Raw genomic sequence first — 23,499 nt, forward strand, 5'->3', positions numbered from 1 at the left:
ATAGTGCACCCCCCACAATCGCCGGCATTGTCCTGCGGTTGTAACTTGTCATATTTCAGCCGTCCGGTCGTCTGCCGGCCGCATGTACGGCACGCGGTGAGGGTCAGCGTGAGGCAGAACGAGGGCTCTTATCCTGCCGGTTTTTTTTTCTAGCCTGTAGATGTAGTTCGTGTCGTATTGCTGGATCTGTGAATGAGTCGCTGTTTTTTTTTTTCATTCTGGAAACTCGTGGAATTGTTATATAATCGATGTTTGATTTTTGAGACACTTGTCTTGTAATGTGTAATGGTGTCTTGTGCCACATGTGTGGGAGGACACCACGTGTGGTTTGTGGTTACTTAAGTGGTGTAAGCACGTGTTTTATGGATCACTAGTGTTCTTTCCACTGGTCTGATGATGATTCGATAACGGGTAGAATAATAATTACGGTTTTTGACAGTATCAAACTGTACAAAGTTGACGAATGTCTTTTTAGTCAGAGTTCTCTCGCGTTTGTATGGTGGCGGTCAAAGGCGAAGCTCCGCGTTCCATGAATCGAGATTCTTATCCAACAGATTGCATCTGTCATCTGAGTTATCTGTCATCCTTGCTGGACCGCTAACTCCCAGTCTGCCATAGATCATGTACTGTTTTGTCAAGCCATCACTTTAGTGTTGCTCTGGAAGTCCCTTGTGATAGGTATATATATATATATATATATATATATATATATATATATATATATATATATATATATATATATATATATATATATATATATATATATATATATATATATATATATATAATATGGAAAGCCACTTGCGTCTTTTCTACTGTTCCAGGCGCTATTTAATATTCAGTTTTTAACTTTTATTCCTTTGTTTCTATAGATGAGTACCATACTGAATCCATCCATTGCCCCCACCATCACAAGTACCATACTAGGTCCACTGCCCCCCTCACCCACAAAGTGTTGTAGAACCGGACCATCGATTAGCATCAAGTCTTGCCTGTTGGTCCAAAGATCCCAACCACCATTGGCCGCCGGTCCCTATCTCTATTCCCCCCCCCCCCCCCCCCCACCATCATGTCCCGCTGTTAGTTTACGCGATTTCCGGTGTTGGCCAGGACACCGTCTGGACTTTATGCTAAAATAAAAAAAAACCGGTTGGCTGTTTGGCCGTGTTTTGTTCGGCCTGGTATGACTTACCCTGTGCATTTATTGTTGGCTCCGGTGGCCGTCTAAAGGTTTTCTCTACGTTACATAGGACATGAGATGCAATATGGCATAGCAACTCGCGACACATTACCTGCTTTCGCCTTATTGGTGGGTTTAATAAGTTTAATAAGTTCATATATATATATATATATATATATATATATATATATATATATATATATATATATATATATATATATATATATAGATATAGATATAGATATAGATATAGATATATATATATATATATATATATATATATAGATAGATATATATAGATATATATATATATGTCTGTAAACTCGCATTCAGACTGCCAGCTTTCAGCTTTAGGCTAGCAAAGGAAAGTCTTAGTACCGCTTGTCTGTATGTGTGTCTGTGGACCGCGACTTATTTCACTTGCGCCAGTCTTATTTTCGTACTTTCGTACTTTAAAATAATGTCTGGTTTAGATCATGTAGTGTAGTTAGACTTAGCTATGGATTGTGCAAGCTGAACTGTTTGGACATTGGGATTCAGTAGAGATGTAAGCAACTGTTCGTGTAATTAGTGTAATCGTGTAGGCGGTTATCATGTATTATTGTGATTACCTGGAGATCGCTCTCCCTATTTGCTTATGGAGGTAAAGTAGTCCTTTAAATCTTCTACAATGGTTTTATTTTAGTTCGTTTCTTATATTGTTGTTTTTTTTTAAATCGAGTGTGTTAAGTGCTTTATGCTGTATATCGGATTCTCAGAAAATGAAAAAAAAAAAACGCCTAACTTTTTAAAATGCGCTTTTTAAGCATTTTTTGATGAGCGTTTTAATTGACATGGATACTCTGTATGGCCTCAAGTGTTGAAGTTATACGGATACCTGATGGGCTATATCTGGATATAATCTCCACTCACCCTCACACACCCAGCAGTTTAGTTATTTATTTTCATTGTTACCAACCACCGTATTATTTTAACCTGATAAAACATTGCTTTGCTGTAAAATTTGACTTTAAAAAAATGGTGTCATGCCCTAAATGGTGTCCCCAGGTGCCGACTGCTCTCTACACCCCCACCCTCGGTGACGCCGCTGATACCGACATCCCTACCACAATTTCCATCCCCTACAAAATACTTAACACGCTTTAAACTTTCATAGAGTCATTTTGTTTATATTTTCAAATCAGTTTTTCAAATCTCACTACGTTTGCAGCTACTAAACACAATAGCGCTAACTAGCCGTTTTTTTAACTTAAAACATTTTCCATTATTTAATTAAAAGAAGTTTACACGGCAATATTTCTATCACATTCGTGTTTTAGCATGTCTGCAATTGACCGATTTACCACCAAAAAAACATAAATAGCAAATACAAACAAACAAAAGAATCCACATACATCAGAGAAGATAATTTCTGCCTTGGCTAATGTCATTACCTCTTTCCCACGGTCTATGCCAAGTACAATCACACAAGGTAGATGAGAGATTGTCTGAAATAGTTAAACCAACATAAAAAACAAATCAAACCATATCAACATTGAAGATTCGTAAACCAAAATTGTGTAAAGCTCGGGATTCAGCCTAATCCCTCACACAACAAAATGGCTGAGGTTGACTCGTTTGTGTGGGCGTGTTTTAATTATCTTTGACAGAATTAGGTTGTATAGAAAGAAATAACTTTTGTCGAAATGAAGCCGTGTTATTGAAAAAAATCTGTTGACTGATTGTTTTTGTTTATTTTGATGGCAGAGCTTCACCCCATCCCCCTCCCTCGTTTCGTCGAATGAATTAATTTCAGCTCTTTAGTTGTAGATTTTTAAAAGCCTAATATACTTTCCTAAAACGCTGATTAGGTTTAGGGCTGGTGTTAGAGTTATGGTTTGGAGGAGGGACGTATTTTTCGTTAGGGCTGAAGGTCAGTTTCCTATTTACACCTAGCGACCTACTGAGTTCGTATGTTTCTTGACCTTAGCATATGAAGGGATGATGTGCTAATTACTAAGCCCAGCCCCCTTTACTTGCCCAGCATGGCAGGTACCTATCATAGCTGAGTGGACTCAGGTACGTCCTAAAGTCACAAGTCCGAACCTAGATCCGAACTCGAGACCTTCGGACTAGCAGCCAAACGCTCTACCACTCGACTACGCCGTCCTGTTTAGTTATAGTTAGGGCTATGGTAATTCCAGATTTTTTAGCAAGGGCATAAACATGCCGCCTCTACTTCTTCCTGTGACATTTTTAATAACTCCCTAAGTGTGTGTCTTCGTGATGTTAACCCTATATGTTTAACATGTAAGACCTACAAGCCACTTTTAATTCTGTTAACTCCTTGTGGAGCGTAGGAGCTCAACCATACCCTTCCATTTTGTCCTGCCCATAAAGACCTACAAACGCCACGATCCAATGTTTCTCTCGTCTGTTGCAGGAAAATCTGCCGCCACTGCAAGTGTCCACCTGAAGTCCACGACATGTCCATCGGCGGGGAGGAGATGGGCGTCGGTCCCAGGAGCTCCAGCCGGGCAACACGTGACCTGAAGCGGAACTCTACGTCGGACGACGACAGTGGGTGTCCGCTGGAGGAGTTCGCCTGGGTCCCACCTGGGCTGCAGTCAGAACAGGTGAGTAGGCTGGTGTGTTTTTGTCTTCCCATCACGAGAAAATAATTTTTAGCCCTCGCCCTGAGTTTGTTGTCTCCCCCCCCCCCCCTTATCCACCTAAATTTTTTGATGCTTTTACAGAGGAGTCAACTAATTTATCCACACTCCCAAGTAAAAATTATTCCTCTGCACTCGTGATTCAGTTATTTTGTCTATCCCAAAACCAAACTCTACCTTTTATAAGTCATCTCCTTATATTCACTAACTACTAACTAATTTTCCTTAAACTTCGTGTCGTTTTTAAAAGTTCAAAAGTACATTATTTGATTTTTTTGTACATACTTATTTTATTTCGCAGTAAGTATTGATACAGGATTTTATGCAATCACTGAACAAAAATCAAACAATTAACAATCAAAACAATAAATACGATTCAATTGCGATGGAAATAACAACACCCCAATTATGTTAATTATGATACACAATAACGCAGATATTTCATCAACTCTAAAACAATATGAATAATGACAAAAGTAGTAAATCGGGTAATTATTCTAAAACTGGTAATTATATTATTACGTCTAATCAGTATTTCAAATATAAACTACCTCTTGCCCAACATGGACAAAGTAAAGCATATTTTAACAATGCAATAATTCTTTATTCGGTGACAGATCTATTCCCCAACCAATATTTTTTTTTTTTTTTTACATATTGCACAATGCATAATATTATCACACACCCCTCCTTTCCTCTTAGCAAACAGACGTATTTTTTTTTCTTTTTCCAATCTGTAGTTTCCTATTTCTATGCTCGCCTCTTTGTTTAATATTTCTGGCGGATTAATTCCCCTGTGCCTTAATTTATCAGACGAACTCGGGATTTTTTCGTCTTCTCTAAACACGACACGAACACACACACACACACACACTTACATACACACACTGAAGCACGCATACACACCTACATACACACGCACGCAAATTACACACGTCACTCACACGATTTATTTTTGTACGACGAATAAATATGTGCAATGCAAATTCTCCGAGATTAGGTATATCGATAGCGCCAAACCTCGCTTCCCCCTCTGTTATGCTTTAGCATAAGATACGAATTGGATTTTTTTTTTCATCGTTCAATGCACCTCTTGATTGACAATATACCAAATCTTAGTATGGTTTAAACATTGGAAATATTAATATTTAGGGCAACATACAAGCGAATTTACGTGGTCATTAAAAACACTGACCCAGAGAAAAAAGAATGTGTTCAACACTGCGTGTTTTTTAATGCTTTTAAAAAGGACACTTTTCTCAACACACTGGGAATACATGCCCAGACAGTGCTAGACATGTACACATGCAAAACATACCAAGTCGTACTGTTATATACACATACATGCACATTTTCATACATTTACACACGGGTTCTCATTCACGCACACATACGTCCACTTAGTCACACGCACCCAATAAGATAGACATACACATACGTGCTTATACACATACTCTTGTCACATTTACGCACACCTACCAAGTTTTTTTTCACTCAACACTGTTTAAAACAAAAAAAACAAAGGCTTAACCACAAGTTAAAAAATAACTTTTTTTATCTTAATGAGAGAAAACATGTGTGATTGTGGGGGGGGGGGGGGGTTAAATTAATAGCAGAGGGGGAAATATGCACTAGCATCTATTTCAAAGGGACCGTAAATTGTGGAGATAACTTTAAAAAAATAATAACGGGCAGGTGCGCTGTGGTTAAATAATTACACGGGGCTAATTACAATAAAGATGTTGATTAACGAGGTGTTATCTTTAGGTCGGCCAATAAAAAATCTAATTGGCTAATTAGCTTTTGATCGGACTTTCTATTGCATGAACCGGCCAGCCGGTTCCGGCTTGTATGACCAGACAGAGGGGCGGGCCGGCTTAATACGTTATGCGATGTATATTTTTCACAATGTCGAGGAAACTGGTGGTTATTAGGTACTTCCTTTTTTACGTTTATTTTGAGTATATTTTGATAAAGCGATAACGTTTTAAATAAACATAATTTACATTTATATTCAGCCTTGGATTTTTTTTTAACGGTCGCTTCTGAGACAAGTTAATGCGAGTGTATTTGTTTATTTTTAATGAAAAAAAAATGTGTTCATGTGGTTCCCAGAAAAAAACAAATCTGGTGTTATATAATAAACACGCGTGCCAGTGGTTACATCAACAATTTAACGCCACAGTTTCCGTTTCATTAGACGGGTGTACCTTGATACACCCACGCCTTGCTGTGGCTGGTTGGCGAGTCACTCGGCTGGGGGTGGGGGATTTGGTGGGGGTGGTTGATTTAGTCATAGGCTGAGTTATTAGGGTATTGTTTAAAATGTGGCACTGCTCAAATAGCACCGCCCTTCGTTCTAACGTGTGCACAGTATCAGCGATAAGAAATGTCGAAGCTATAACAAATGTCAAACCAATGCCTAATGTTAAACCAGTAACTAAAGTTAAACCATTAACAGATGTTAAACCAGTAACATGTTAAAGCAATAACTGAAGTTTAACCAAAAACAGATGTGAAACCATTAAAGTTAAACCAATAACACATTAAACCAGTAAATAAAGTTAAACTAGTAACTAAAGTTAAGCCAAGAACTAAAGTTAAACCAACAACTGAAGTTAAACCAATGTTGAATGTGATCTGATATAATGTCGGCTGAAAGTGTTGACTACGGTTAGAGGAAGTTGGTTCAGTACACGTAGATGCCGACAGGGTTATAGAAAAACTCGCTTGCTCAAGGTGTTCGAAAGTCTCTTGGATTTTTTGGCATTTTTAAGGTTTCAGCCATCAAAGACGTTTTTGAAGATAATTCGGTTGGGTTTTAAAAAATTAAAAATGAATCGTCGGATTTGTTCAACTCCCTTAATTAACAATGCACAAACTCCAATCAGACAATAATTGCACTGGAAACCTTGTATCTAATCTACAATAACTAAAATTCACTAACTATATAGAACTAGTCACTTTACACTATCTACCCACAATAAAAAAATATGCACTTTTGAGATTTTTTATCAAATTAGGAATGTACTCGAATTAGGAAGCTACCCGCACTGAAAATAGAACATACACTGAGATCTATCACATCAACCGCTATTTAAAATTTTCTACCTGATTAAAAAACATTTAAAAAATAAAGAGTGACTAATTTTCGGCCGTCGGTTTTAATTTCATCCCCCCATTTATTGAGCGCGTAGTAAAATATTCCAAAGCCGCCCTTGGTCGGGCTATTAAACTGGAGATTTGCCATAACCTGGCAATGTGTTTGCCCGCGGAGAAAACCAACAGCTGGGTTTGTTTTCTCAAAAACCTGGCCAATGTTTGTATGTTTGGCCAGTGTTTGGCCAACCCTCGAGAAAGAAAGCCTCAAGAGTTAGCCAAGGCGCAGTCTTTGATTGAAAGCGATATGGTCATTCACCGACGCAGGAAGCGAAAGCTGCAATAGGAAACTTCTAGGGATTATAAATTATTTATTTGAACTGATACGGTAATATCAGTTGTTTTTTTTTAGCCGGTAGTTGTTTTGTAGAATTTTCTGAAACAAAAAACTGTGGAGCGCTAGTCGCTTAAATTTTAAGCTAGGAAAATATTATTCTCACAATACACATTCTAAAACATAATTTCACATTTTTTTAAATGTTGAGCATTCAGATAATGCTAATCTGATTTAAAGACTGTTCCAACTCGACTTTTAAAAAAAAAATTGTTCGCAATGTTTTGAAGTTATGTTTTCCTTAACATATCTGTATTAAGGAATTGGTGAAATTAAACTGTTGTGTAATAATGGTTAGATATATACAGCTACGAAATTGTTTAACCATCATACTTTGGTGGATTTTGAACACAACGGTGTACACATCTCGAGAGAAAACAAAATGAAGTTAAAACAGTCTGGTTCTAAGGAAGCGAATGTTGTGAAAACTTAAGACTAGAGATGAACAGAATAGATGGAATCTACTGCTGCAGTGTGTGTCTACCGGCCTGAATGGATACTTTACCGTAGATCCCAGAGAATTATGCCAAGTAGTTTCAGGACGGATGGTTTCGGCTGACAAAGCGAGTTTAAGAAATATTTTGTAGCCTTGCTTGTCCATGTAAGGCTGAACAATCAAATGTTGAATACATTAGTTTTTCTGATTTTTAAATAGTGCAATCAGATGATGTCACCCAATGTTAGCCGATGTCAGTTGATTTTGTTAGATGTCAGTTGATGTTAGCCGATGTCAGGCCACAGCAGTTAGACTTCACAAAAAAAAGCCATCAAGTCAAACTCAGGATCTCTATAACCAATCCGTTGCTAGGCAACCATACCCGCTCCCCCCCCCTCCATCCTCTTCCAGCGAATATCGCTCTATCAAAGAGTTACACGAAACTCTCGAGAAACTGCTCACTTACAATCGCTGATGTCAAGGTCATTGGTAGCCCTCGGTTTTGAGAGGACCAACTTGGCACTGCAATCCCTCGATTGCATCCCCTCCCCCCTCGCAGTTATAATCAGCCTTTTTTCTTGAATTCGTTGTGGGGGCGGGGGGGGGGGGTGAGGGCGGATTAATTTTTTTTATATAAAGAAACAGAGGTCCAAACGCAAGTATAAATTTGAAATATTGGCTTTTATTAAAGTGAAATGGCGAGGGTGGTGTGTATGTGTGGTAAACGGAAAAAAAGTCACAGGAAAAAAAAACACAGAAAAAAAGTCACAGTTTTTGCTAGGAAAAAAAGTCACAGAAATAAAGTCACAGAAAAAAAGTCACAAAAATCTTTTTAGAAATATTTTTATTAATTTGTTAAGAATTGTAAAATTCTGTATGTTTATTGTTGTGGGTTGTATTTTTTGATAGCGTAAATTATTTATAGACGTTAAAAGCATCATGATTTATAACAATTGTAAGTAAAAATACTCTAAGATAATTAACACACCAATCTCAACTTTTGTTACGTATTTAGTTAAATACGCAGTAGAAAAGTTAATTATAAAAGAAATTTAGGCACATTTTGCGTAGGCTATTCTCTGGTCGGCCTCTCCTCAGTAGGTTTTGTCCGAACATATTTTGTGTTGTTGACGTTATGCGTCAATGACAGCCTTTGAACCTTGTCGGCTTTCTGTTTTGATCCTAAGTTTTGTTATGTAATGAGCGTGATAAATGTGGGCAGTAAAGGTGGTTGAACTAAACATAACTATTGTTGCCATGAGTTGAGGGCAGCAAGTCATATGAACTTACCATTTCACGGTAATTTAATATTGGTATTTTTAAAAAAACACGATGACAAACGTGGACTTTGGAGCATTCTATTAAATGCTACTAATCTTAAATTTAAAATAATTACAATCTACATACTTCATAATAAATATTTTTAGACGAATTAAAAAAATTCATATGCGTATACAGCCTACACACATTACATTACATTTAATTTATCCTAAGTTAATTTACACTCTCTAAATATTTAATACATAAAAGTATTAACAAATATCATGCAAATATATATTTGTGACTTTTTTTCCTGTGACTTTTTTTCCTGTGACTTTTTTTCCTGTGACTTTTTTTCTGTGTTTTTTTTTCCTGTGTTTTTTTTTCCTGTGACTTTTTTTCCTACAATCGTATGTGTTGGGGTTGGAGCTGTTTGAATTTGTTTTAAAACTATTTTTTAACCTCCATTTTTTAAAAGTTTTAAAGAATATCCTATTCAGTTTTTGTAATGTATGCTCAACGTATTTGTTTGTTTTATTTCAAGGAAAAAAATTGCTTTGTATTTTTTTGTTAGCCATTTTCGTTTTCTAAAATGCGGTTCGGTTTCTTATTGTCTTAATAATAGGCACAAATTTTTATAATAGTTTGCAGTAAATTATTTTATAGCTATTAATATCTCATTAAAATTATCGAAGTCTTTCAGAACAAAAAAAAAAGAGTCTTCAAGAAACAACTCGATGTTTACAACGATTTTCAAATTGAAAATGTGGGGGGGGGGGGGGGGGGGGGCTGAGTTGTAGGTCGAATGGTGTGTTGATGAATATAAACTTTACAATATAACAGATTTAAACGACCAGTAAGAATTTAGGAGGTCCATTATGAAATACCGACACCCCCCTTCCCCCAAATCTGAGCACACTTTAAGACGCTACGAATTCACCACAACCACAACATGCAAACAAGCGCATGTAAACAAGCACATAAATAGCGTGCTTTGACCCGCCTGTTTTCATCTAGAGCAGTGGTTCCCAACCTTTTGCGAGTGGCGACCCCCTTTTATAAAAAGTAAGTGACCCGCGACCCCCATAGAATTAAAAAGCCGAAATTAGTGTAGAAATTAATAAGCACTAAAATAAGATTTTCTAGTAGACCTTCAATATGAACTACTCTTGATAACTATTTTAATAGCATGAGTAAAATTGCATACTATTCTTCTAAACCTTCGTGGTTAAGTTTTTAATTAAAAAAAATTTTGTTAACGCCAACCTATGTCATTATAATTATCTTAATTTTGTTTTTTAATCGAAGAATAGTGTTGAAAATATATTCTCGAAAAGTCTGCAGTTTTTCATCTTACTCGGAATCATTCTGCAAATCAAAGAATTCATCTTGTAATTCATCGGGACAGCTGGCAACATCAAGGGAAGAAGAGAATGGGTAATGCATAAATGCAGATTTTTTAATTCAGCTCAGAGTTCGTTTTCAAGAGATTCAAGATGCCCAGAAATCGCTTCTTTCAAAATGTTAATTATCTCACAATCAGATTCATCTACCACACCGCAGAGTTTCTCAAATTTACAATATTTCCAAGATTTTTTTTTCATTGCCGATGTTGCAGCTTTGATAAAAATGCCCCGAGATTATCATGGAAAGTTGTAATATTCTTTCATTTTCCCAGAAGCTTCAGGTTAAGCTTATCTTGATGTTCGAACACATCTGCTAGGTATGATACTCTCTCCAACCACTCTATGTCGTTTTAAGTATACCAAAAGGTCTTGTTTCCTTTGCACTTCCAAGAACAATTTGATTTCAGATTTCAATTAAAAAAACACAATTTACAACATTTCGTTTGACAGCCAGCGTACTGTAGTATAGAAGAGCAGAACCTCGTTATCTATATTAATGTTTTTGCTCAGTTCTTTGAAGGCTCCAGATTTTATATAATTTACGACTTTTACTAGCAATTGACTCTTGATGTCGATTGGTTAGGGCAGTAGTTAGGGATCTAAATCTTTTCTGTTTTCTGAAAGCCCGATTTTGAGCTAAACATAGATGGCGCACCATCCGTACAAACCTCAACAGCCGTTCTAAATCATTTTAATCATCCAATTTCAAAAAAGGTGTTTATTTTCTCCATGCTATCTTCACAAAAGAGCAACTCTTCTTTGCTATAATCCGTATGAATATAGACACAGACCAGCGACTGCGAACACGAACTCACGTCTGTTGATTTATCAACTTGAAAAGCAAACAATGGTGAAAGCTTAATTTCGATAAAAATGTGTTATTTAACATTTACTTACATACAGCGTTTGATGAGATTTTCTCCTATTGTTTTTTTTTCTTGGCATTGTCTATCGCGAATTTATTTGATGCTTGCACTAATTCTGGTGAAAACTTCCTGTTCGATCAAGTCTCTGGCGTTTGCAACTAGCTTCTTACAGACGAAAGAACTCTATATATTTTTGGTGTGTTCCGAATAACTCGTCTCAAATGACGTTTTAGTTTTGAAGATTTCATAGATTGGTGACTGAGAACAACTTTGTACAGTGCGCTTTGTTTCTTCTCTATTAAATTTCCAGTGATGTTAATGAAGCCGAATTTCAAAAATTCTTCTAAATATTTATGTTTTGTTTCAAATTACTATACCAGTTGGCGACCCCCCAGAAAGACCTTCGCGACCCCCAGGGGGGTCGCGACCCCCAGGTTGGGAACCCGTGATCTAGAGACTTTGTAGCTAAAGAACAAAGAGACAGACAATTACGATAACAGGTACATGCCTTTACGTTATATAATTGCATAACACTTAAAAAATGGCTGCTTCTTTGCTGGGCTGAGAATTATACAGTAACGCCCTCTACCGCATCCAACTTTTTATTTTGTTGACGAAATATATTTAAAACCTTTATTCTTAGGATTTAAAGTTTTTTTTGTAACTTTTAACCATTTTGTCTGGGAAAGCTTTTTTTTTAAAAAGTAAAATTCCTCAGGAACACGTCTTGTTCGTCAGGCCCCCTCTCTTCCCCCCCCCCCCTTCCTCCCCGTAACGCTCGACATTTGCCAGATTTGGACGGGTATCAGGGTTGCCAGATTGGACGGTACGTCAGGGTTGCCAGTTTGGACGTGAATTACCCTCCATCCCCTGGGTAAATTTTCAGGGCTTTAAATTTTAGTGGCCTGATTTCTCGCCGGCTAATTTGAATTAATATCCCCGGAAACGCCAGGTCAAAAGTCGCCATGTTTTTTTAGCATAAAAATAGAATCTTAACGTAAGTGGACGTTCGTATCCCTAATCTCGCTGTATGTTAGTAGTGCAGATTAATCTTTCCAAATCTCTTGATATGATTGCAACTCGGCCTTGGTGTCACATTTAGAAATTCTGTTCTTAGCGTACAAGGTTAGAGTTATAACGTACCACGGTTAGAGTTTAAACGCATCACGGTTAGAGTTTTAACGAACCAAGATTAGAGTTCTAACGTACCACGGTTAGAGTTTTAACCTACACGGTTAGAGTTATAACGCATCTTGGTTATAGTTTAACGTACCAAATTGGGTTTTAACACGTACCACGGTTAGAGTTTTATAAACCAAAGTTAATTTTAATTTTAGCTCAATCAAAAGCCATTATAGAGGCAAGTTGGGAGAAAGAAAAGAAGGCAAGTGCACTTTTGGAGTTATTTAATCGTTCTTTTTCCCACGTTTTCTTTAACTTGCTTTCTCTGTGTGTTTGTTTGTCTTTCCAATCAAATCTTGCGATCGAAATTTCTGGCACTTCCCAGTTAGCTAGCGCGCTGAAATTTTCAGGGAAGCTTTCTTTTGGATGACCATTGAATATTCAATTGTTATTATTACTAAATTGATCAATGGAAACATTTTATTGAGCATTTTAGACCGCTATATAATCTATATATATAATTCTCCTCTGCTAGCCATTAGAAAAAAAACCAGCGACGCGTACCTCGCGCGCAGTGAAGCGAACGATCACATGTCGCCACAGGCTTAGGGGCAGAGAATTTAGCTTGAACCGAGTTTAAACTTACAGGAGGTAGGCCAGTTTGGGGGAGACGATATGGTCGAGTGGTTGGGCACACGATTGCTATCCTCGCGCGCAGTGAAGCGAACGATCACATGTCGCCACAGGCTTAGGGGCAGAGAATTTAGCTTGAACCGAGTTTAAACTTACAGGAGGTAGGCCAGTTTGGGGGAGACGATATGGTCGAGTGGTTGGGCACACGATTGCTATCCCACTCGACACGGGTTCAAATCTATGTGTTCTAGTCAGTAACGTATTCAAACAACGTGTTTTTTACGAGTTGTCTTTTTACGAGTTGTCTTTTTACGAGTTGTCTTTTTACGAGTTGTCTTCGTTTACCCAAAAAAAGTGAAAAGATAAAATCGATAGCAAGATTTTAATGCAAACAAACAGACAAAGACTAAAAAGTAGAAAATAATAATCATTAAAAAAGTTTAAAAAAACCCACGTTTTCTGATTGAACTAAAAAGTAGAAAATAAATGCTATAGGCCCTACATCACAATGATGCAAGCGATCACTCTACTATAAGCGAGCAAAAACGTGGGGCGCCGTGATTTTCTTACAGTTTCTAATACTGTTGACTCTCTACAAGCTCCCTAATAAAAGTCAATAGTATTATCTAATCAATAGTAATATAACTTTTACTTCGGCGCCCCACGTTTTTGATCGCTTATAGTAGAGTGATCGCTTGCATCATTGTGATGTAGGGCCTATAGCATTTATTTTCTACTTTTTAGTTCAATCAGAAAACGTGGGTTTTTTAAAACTTTTTTAATGATTATTATTATCGCTCTTTTTATTATCACATGTTCTGAAATAGCGTTTTAATGTATGCTAGTTTTATTGATAAATCTGTTGCGAAATGTACACTTAGCTTTGTATAACCCTACATATCTTATATTGGTAAAAGGGATACAGTTTAGTAGACCTTCGCAGTCAGAGAGCCACTCGTTTAATAAGTTAAATAAAGGAATATTTTTATACATTTAAAAGGGAGGCGATGAGCTCAGAGGACGACTTGCCATCCCCCCCCCCCCCCCCAACGAAATGGAATTTATATAGAAATATATACATTTAACAGTGTCCGCCTCCCACCCCGAAAATTTCAAGTGCCCTCCCCCCCACCCCACCCCACCCACCCCACCGGAGAAAAAGTCTGGAAGAAACACTGGATAAGTTGTTAAGTGATCATCGTGATTTCAAATCTAGATCAAATACGCTGTGTTTGTGTGTGTATGGGGAGGGAGGGAGGGGGGATGACGCAATGTTAGGTCTCCATGTCCAGACGTCCACTCCATACGTCACAGAATCCACCGTCGATGGGTGGAGGACGTCTTCCCCCAGATAAAACAAGACCAACAAATCCAGCAGCGCCGCCCCTTTAAAGTCAACGTTAAAGACGTCAAGACGATCGGGATCGTTTGAAGGTTATTACCACAGTGAACAGCAGGGGGTTCTGTCGGGGAGTTTTAAAAACAGCATGGGGGCTCTGTCAAGGGGCTTTAGAACCAAAGTTCACCGAGAATACAATTTTTGTTTTTACTACCAGATCTGTCTCGGGTCGTAAAACTGATGATTTTGTAAATTGAATTTTTATCGTAACAAGAACAAAATAGCCGGGCATAGAGCTGAGTAGGGTGATTATTGTGAAATAGAAAGACGTGCACTCAACTGCAAACTGATTGTTGTTGTTTTTTTTAAACTTTCAAATTTCATATGGCTTTATTTCTTGATAAGAGGAAATAAAAACTGAGATTGCGGATTAACCGTTTAAATTGTTCGTAATCCGTTTTTGTAGTTTGACGTACAAGTGTGGGATACTATACCGCCTCTCCCCACCCCATGTGCTATCGACAGACTAGAGTGTTTATACTGGAGAAAATATGTACACATGTGTGAGGGTGGGGATTTTTATGAAGGCGGCACGAATGAATCCAACAACACACAGTTCAAGTTCAACTATAATTGTTCTTTATTAAAATGATATATATGTTCAAGTTTCTACCTAACTGATCTACACTGTACTATTTACTTCTACTACTGACTGTTCACTATACTACTAACTCCCATGACCAATCCTAACACTAACTGTTCTCTACATTCTACAACGTAACACCTTCTACCTTCGCTAGCTAATCATGATCTCCTAACTATTTACATTCTCGACCGTCTCTGACCGCTACCTAACCCTTCTGGCCTATCGCTCTACTGCCCCACGCCTCAGTGGTCAGCTGACCATACCACGTGACCGGTCAGTCTCTGAATTTCCATTGGTCCACCTCTGACTAACACGCTAAAGCCTATTTCTGCTATCTACCTGGCTTCGACGCAACATTGCGTCATCACATATCTCCCTCCCTTTCTGTAGCTGACAAATTATATTTTTCAGCGTCTGCTACTAATCTAATACATCAACAACTATCTGTCTTACTACTCTATTCTATCCCTAACATCAATCATATAAATCAAATACAAAATGGGACAGCACAGTTTACAAAAACATAAAATCTTGTGTCTGTGTTCCTGAAAAAAAAATGTCATTGTTCTAGTTTTTGTGTAAGTATCCTGACGTCTGTGGTGTCTCTGCTTGATAATGTATGTCTATGTTATGGTTTGATTGAATCTAATCATGTGTAACTCAGTTCTGGTTAGGTTGTCGTGTACTGGCCTTGAGCTAATCTTAGTAGAATGTCTAACTGGTTGAATGGGCTCTGCGAGCAGTGTAAGTGTATGTGTAAGTGTTATGTAATTGCTGGCGTTCCTTTGTGGTGGGTGGGTTGTGGCGAGTTTTGATGTAAATTCCCGTGAGGCGGGTGTATGCGTAACTTCGTTGGTCAATGTGATGACGCAACAATCTCATCTCAACGCTGGTTGAGACGTCCACGTAGAGTGGTTATGCGATGAACTGGAGCTGTCTGATGCGGTGGCGAACAACGACGTAACGTTCTGACGCTGGGAACTTGGACGATGGGTCGTCTACCCTTTGTATGTGCCGACGTAGGTGTACGTAGCTGGCGGTCTGTTATTCAACTCCAGTGCGGGGGCGAAGCGGTGGCGATGCGTCCGCTATCTTGACCAGGGCAATTCGCTGTTCGGCAGGGCTGTTCGCTGTCCAGGTAACTCAACGTAATCAGGGCTTCAGGTGGCGGCATTCTTTGAAGTGTCTGCTTCATCTCGTCTCATTCTGAATAAGCGTAGTGGGTCTGAAATTGTATTACGAGACCATGAGCAATGGCTTTACATGACCATTTATTGCCCGCGCAGACAAGTATTCAGACAGAGGTACCTTCCATTAAAAAAAAAACCTCAATCCGATTTTTAAACGTGCTGAACATTTGTCTGGCGGCATAAAAAACATTAAAAAATAATATTACAACATAACCAAATAAAAAAATCAGTACACTCTAATCTAACAGCAATCTGTAAAGCCTAATAAACACAATAGACGTAAACACTACTAGAGCTTAGAAATAGCTTCACAAAAAGAATAGACATGTGAGTGTGTATCGTGCCATTTCAACACGTGATCATATAGTGGAGCAGCTCTCACTAACTGACTTCTGACAAAAAACTAGCTGGCTTGACTTAATGACTGACTTCACTTTTGACTTCAGTAACTTGACTTATTTCACTTTGACTTCAGTAACTCGACTGACTTCAGTAACTTGATTTATTTCACTTCGACTTCAGTAACTCGACTGACTTCAATTTAACGACTGATTCCACTTTGACGACTTCAATTACTTCAACTTGACGACTAACTTCACTTTGAAGACTAACTTGACCTCGACGACTTCACTTCAATTCAACTTAAAAGACTTCACTGACCGACTTAAACTTCGACGACTTTAACGTCTTCACTTTGACTTCAAAGACTTTTCCTTGACTTCAACTACTTCAATATGACTTCAAAGACTTCACTTTGACTTCAACGACTTCAATATGACTTCAAAGATTCCCTTTGACTTCAACGACTTCAATATGACTTCAAAGACTTCAACGACTGACTTAGATTAACCTTACTTCAACTTCAAAGACTTTAACTTTGACTTCAAAGATTTCAACGACATCACTTTGATTTCAAAGACTTCACTATAACTTCGGCGATTTCACTTCTTCACTATGACCTCAACGACTTTATGACTTCAACAACTTATTGACTGACTTGACTGACTTCAAATAACTTCTTTGACTTCAGTTCTGATTTATACTTCACTGACTTCAATAACACTATTGACTTCAGATTGACTACACACTGACTTCGACTTCAACTGTATCGACTTCACGCCGATTTTCTCGACTACTTAGATTAACACAAAAATACTCGACTTGACTTCACAATTATGTCCGTTGTTCAAAATCATTTGTGGGGGCGGTCCGGGTCACATTCTTGGTCATGGGGTTGATGTTCTAGGGCAGTTGCGTGTTATCTATGTGTTGTACTTTCCGTTTCATTAATTCTAACGCTAACTCTGCTTTTGTTCTTGACATTTCTTACTATCTTGACTATCTTGTTTTCTAACCTATTCTCTACAAATGTTTCAACTTCTTCTCCTGTTTTGTCTAATGGTATGCCCTGTTTATAGCATTGAAACTCTGCCTCCATGGTTGTGTATGTGTGTGTGTGTGTGTGTTGAGGAAAGTAAACAAAACTAAGGCAACAGGGCGTAACAATAGAATGTATAAGGCAGAAAAACCGCTGGCACAAACTATCCAGCACGGGTATAAACCCAAACGTTTAAAAAAATGTTGGAAGGTACTTATCTTTTTGGACATGGTGACAGTTCCCTTGTATTATTGGTAATCCACTCGCTCCGGTTGAAGAAACCCGCTGTTGTGTTGAGTTACAGAAAGCTGTACACCAGTCATACTCCGTCATGAATAGCTGATATACGTTCTTTCCCTTACTCGACCCGCGCTCCACCAGATGTGAGGGTGGGGGTTTTTATGAAGGCGGCACGAATGAATCCAACAACACACAGTTCAAGTTCAACTATAATTGTTCTTTATTAAAATGATATATATGTTCAAGTTTCTACCTAACTGATCTACACTGTACTATTTACTTCTACTACTGACTGTTCACTATACTACTAACTCCCATGACCAATCCTAACACTAACTGTTCTCTACATTCTACAACGTAACACCTTCTACCTTCGCTAGCTAATCATGATCTCCTAACTATTTACATTCTCGACCGTCTCTGACCGCTACCTAACCCTTCTGGCCTATCGCTCTACTGCCCCACGCCTCAGTGGTCAGCTGACCATACCACGTGACCGGTCAGTCTCTGAATTTCCATTGGTCCACCTCTGACTAACACGCTAAAGCCTATTTCTGCTATCTACCTGGCTTCGACGCAACATTGCGTCATCACAACATGTTTAGGCCAGTGGTGGATTCAGGATGGGGCTGACATGGCAATCGTCGGGGGCCCCGCGGTTTAGCTTTAGAGGTTTGACAAGATATTAAGTATTGATGATCTAACAGTCATAGGGAACCCAGAAAATGTTTGGTCAGGGTTGTGCAAGAGATGTTAGCGGCCTTAATTTGGTGTTGTTAGTTGTTACTGAAGAAGCTATAGACCAGCGAGAGACGGGCAACGACCCCTCACAAAACATATGGTACAGTCCTCGCACAACAGTCAGGGCCCCAGAAAGTTTTTATCCAAGGGGCCCTGGATAAATTTTAGCTAGGGGTTCCAGAAAATTTAAGTCATGTCCCTGGAAATCTTATCCAAAGAGCCCAGAACATTCTTAGACGGGGTTAAAGAAAATTGTGACACAAAGGCCCCCGCTTAATCTGAACTCGCCGTTGGATTAGTAGTAGCTTGCGTAACATCAAATCTCGCGACTAGTTTTCTGACAGTACATGCACGCCAAGCTACACATAAATAATCCCCACCTCCTTACCTCCCGGGGGAAACAAATTGCACCGCGTGCAATAATCCCCACAATTACATTCCCTCATCAACTATCCGTGGAGCTTGTTTACCCTGACTCTCCCCGGCCTCGCGTCACGAACCGTCTGTTACAGTGTTACAGTATTCGTTTCTTCCTCGCCATCCCATCCACCACCGTCCCGAGTTCAAAACACAGCGGGAAGGTAAAAAAAAAAAAAAGACTGTGGATACAATCTCCTTTCGTTATAATAACGTCGTTTTTTTTTTTGGTTACTCTCTTTACCTCCGTCTTTCCACATCCTTCTCCATCTGTCTCCATCATACCTATGCCCCCCTCACCTGGCGTCTGTTTGCTTAAAGATCCGCCATACCTAGAAATGATGAGCCGAAATTAACTTTCTCTCGCCGTTCTCGTTATTTACCCAGCGTGCCGTGCTGTGTAGTTAAAACACTGTTAAAACAGCGCGCCCCTCCTCCGCCCCTGCTCCCGTGTGTACTCACGCACCCCCCCCCCCCCTTTCCACGTGTATTTTACTTGTGTGTGCACGTCAAACGTTACCAAGGGTTCTCTAAACTTAAAAGTTTTAAAATCGAAAGTTATGTGTATATGTGTGTGTATGTATGTGTGTGTGTGTGTGTCTGTAACTTAAAATTGAAAATATAATCAGGCCAGAACATAACTGTATGGTATCGAAGGTCCTTTTATGTTGGTGTCGCTGGAGAGATGGTCGGGATTATAGTTAGACGCAGAGCTAGCTAGTGCTAATGATAGTATCGTAGTTGTTATCAGGGTAGTATCGTAGTTGTTATCAGGGTGTGTAATAGCATCAAGGGTATATTTAGCGTTAGGGCTAGGGTTTAGGGTTGCGATACCGGAACGATATTGTTTGGGCTAGGGTTTAGGGTTGCGATACCGGAACGATATGATATAGTTAACGTTAGATGTAAGGTTTAGAGAAGCGATACCAGAACGATATTGCGTTAGGGCTAGGGTTGCGATACTGGAAGATAAGGTTAGGGCTAGGATTTAGGGTTTCGATACCGGAACAAACGTAGCCCCGAATACGTGCGGCGGGCGTTCTTTTTCAATAAACAGCACCTTTTGTTATCAGCTCGTTAGACAAAAAATACCGGCCTCATACGGCTAGATGAAAACATTATTCATCTTTTACAGCCACAGGTAGCGTCCATCCCCCACCCCCTCCACCGTCATCACGCCCAACGGTTATGTTTAGGTTTATTTACTGGGGGAGATAACCAGGAAATGTATGTGCACGGACAGCTTTAGTCATATGCGCCATATGTCCCGCACGGTGCTCATATGTTCCATGTGTTTATCCCAGATGCGACTCTTTTCAGTTTCATCTGCTGGGTAAATGTAAACAATGTTATGTTTTTTTTTCTACCTTCGTGTAAAACTTCTGTAAAAATCAGAAGCGGGGTCGTCTGGGGCGCCTTTAGTCGGAAGCCATGAAGACGTAGACATGGCATGACTCGTTCGGGGCTGAAGGCGGTGTAGGCTGGACGAGCATGGAGAAGAGAGCTTAAATTCCTTTCTTACGTAGGGGCTGGTATAATTTAATAGAAGGGGGAGTGGGGTTGTGTTTGTGTAGGAGGTTGGGAAGGGGGAGTGGTGGTACTTTGTAGATGAATAATTGCATGAATAATGCGGTAAGGGGTGGAGTTGCCAGGGAGTATATCCTGCTAAATTGTGTTATGGTTCAGGTTGCCGTTGTTTAGTGTGAGAAATACGTGGTTCTTTTAAAAGACTATTTTTTATACACCACTTTGCTTTACCAAACCATAGCATAGTTCTTTAACCAAATCAAACTTTTTTTTTTTCTTGCAATAATAAAAAAAGAATCGCTTCTAAAAAAAAAAAGCTATTCATGCAACAATAACATAACATAGTAAATAGGCCCTTGTACCCCCTTTACCCCCAAGGTTCAACCTACACCCCCACACTAAGCTATTCATGCAATAATAACGTGGTATAACATAGTAAACAGGCCTCCGGTACCCCCTTTACCCCCAAGGTTCAACCTCCACCCCACCTTAACCCTGTTATTATCCCCAGCACATTAACTCGAATAAATAAATGCAAATGCGCCAAGCCTTTCTCTATTACTATTCCTTGAGTCACATTTCCCCATTTCTCTAAGCTTACAATAACACAAAAAACACCACAATCCCACAATCCAAGTTGATGGTCGAATCGCTTTAAGTTGGACCATCCAGCAATAATCGACTGGTAATTTCATAGACGGTCATCGTGGTGGATCCACGTTGTACTGGCGTTTTATTCCTTCCCCTGTCTTCTCGCCACGCTTATTAAATCTACTTAGTATTTGGCATCTTTGTTCTTAAGAGGTTCTAAAACCGTAAGATCCAGGCCCCCGAACAATACAAGGTTTTATCTTGTCTTGGAGATCTCCGATTTTCCAATCTTTCCTCTTCTGTTATTTTTTTTCCTATAGAAAAAAAAAGCTACGTGTAATGTAGCTATAACCCAATGCCAAGGATCATCTAAGCGTTTTCCATTTTCATGATCCAACCTCTTATTTATTGTTTCGTCTCCTCCACTCCTCTTTTACTTTTTTTTTTACATACATTCGGAGAAAAAATCTGAAGAAGAAATCGATGTTCCTTAGTTTCCCCGAAAATGTGTCTTAAAAGCTTCGCCCCGTTCGAATTAAAATAAGAAAAATGAAAATCTATTCTTAACCCTCCGTGTTAACTTAATCGGGGCCGCCCCTGCCTTCATCGGAAATTCATCCCGTCCCTGTTGAAGATTTTTCATCTTCACTCTCGTTGCTGTAATCAACTTGACTCGGACCTGGTGAGTCTTTATATAAACAGTTCTTGAAGCCAAATCTTCTAGAAGCCAAATATGCCCTCTCTCTCTTAGAGCGTGTTTGGCGAGGGCCCTGGCGTTTGGTGAGGGCTTTATATAGACGCTCACACTTGATGTAGATATGTTTCATGGGCTAGCATCAACATGCGAGGTAAGATCACGTCTAGAAGTAGATCACGGCGAGGTAAGATCACGTCTGGAAATAGATCACGGCGAGGTAAGATCACGTCTGTTTGTAGATCACGGCGAGGTAAGATCACGTCTGAAAGCAGATCACGGCGAGGTAAGATCACGTCTGGTTGTAGATCACGGGGCGATAAGATCACGTCTGAGAGCAGCTCAAGGCGAGGTAAGATCACGTCTGGTTGTAGATCACGGGGCGGTAACATCACATCTGAGAGCAGATCACGGCGAGGTAAGATCACGCCTGGTTATAGATCACGGCGAGGTAAGATCACGTCTGGTTGTAGATCACGGCGAGGTAAGATCACGGCGAGGTAAGATCACGTCTGGTTGTAGATCACGGTGCGGCAAGATCGCGTCTGGAATAAGATCACTGATTGGAATATTCAGAGATATTTTTTTTAGGGCGTAGAGAAAAAAAATGAAGACTTACCTTATTTGACAAACAACTTCAAAACAGTTTCAAAGGTGGAAACTTAGCTGTTGGCTGTTGTTTTGCCAGCTGGTTGATATGTTAACTAGGAACATGGAAGACCGAGGGGGACTTCAGTTGTGTGGTTGTCGGGGAACTTGATCAGTGTGATGTAAGATTGTCAGGGAACTTGTGTGCTGTAAGATTATGGGGAACTTGTGTGATGTAAGGTTGTCGGGGAACTTGTATGCTGTAAGATTGTGGGGAACTTGTGTGATGTAAGGTTGTCGGGGAACCTGAGTAGTGTGTTGTGTCTAAGAACGTAGATTATTGTTAGGTTGTCAAGGAACTTGTATGATGTAAGGTTCCCGAGGAACTTTATCTTTTAAAGTGTTGCTATACCAACGCAAGACAGATCACCTATTTAGCCTCAACTTTGGGTAAACAGAAATTAAATCAAACAAGATGCCGAGCCTAAAATAAACTCATGGTTTCTGTTACAACACGCATTAAAACTTCAAGCTAATTTGTAAAACATTTTCAAAGATTTTTGAACTAAAAATTTAAAATTTAAAAGTTCCCCTGTTTTTTTAACAGTCGGAATGCCAAAGTTGGGCGGGCCAGGTATTTTGCCCACACTTCGACCAAAATAAAATAATGGATGCGAATGTAAACATTGGCCTGAATTGACAAATTGTGCTGTAGAAAAAAAAAGATGGTTGTTGCAGCGTGGCTATCAGCTCACCGGGGAAGATATCGTCATTTCTCTTCCGTGCCACCCCGGTTGTCTGCCGCTTAGAGCTTTTGTTTGTTTGTGCTGTTTGGCACGTGCGAAACGGAAGGGGGGGGGGGGGTCAAGTGGGGAGCTGTACAAGGAAGGGGGTGTACAGGATGGGTCGGGGTGGTAGAAGTGTGTACAGGATGGGTCGGGGTGGTAGAAGTGTGTACAGGATGGATCGGGGTGTTAGAGGGGTGTACATGATGGGTGGGGTGTTAAAGGGGTGTACAAGATGGGTGGGGGTTTAAAGACTGCGAACTGTCACGGGGACTCCCTGCTTTAGACGATATTTTGCCAGTGACCACCCTGGGTC

At 39.4% G+C, this 23,499-nt stretch overlaps 1 protein-coding gene across 1 annotated transcript in view; it reads left to right on the forward strand.

The window, feature by feature from the left end:
* Positions 1 to 1,230: 1,230 nt before the first annotated feature.
* Positions 1,231 to 23,499, forward strand: part of LOC131946402 (prickle planar cell polarity protein 3) — a 53,522-nt gene continuing 31,253 nt past the window's right edge. Inside the window, exons 1-2 of the mRNA XM_059307145.1 lie at positions 1,231 to 1,309; positions 3,603 to 3,795. Of these exons, the coding sequence (XP_059163128.1) occupies positions 3,646 to 3,795 (150 nt within the window). The 5' untranslated portion in view covers positions 1,231 to 1,309; positions 3,603 to 3,645. The remainder of the gene's footprint in view (positions 1,310 to 3,602; positions 3,796 to 23,499) is intronic.

Source organism: Physella acuta, unplaced genomic scaffold (assembly GCF_028476545.2).
Source record: "Physella acuta isolate Inbredline_101_S28 unplaced genomic scaffold, ASM2847654v3 ptg000559l, whole genome shotgun sequence".
NCBI lineage: Eukaryota > Metazoa > Mollusca > Gastropoda > Physidae > Physella > Physella acuta.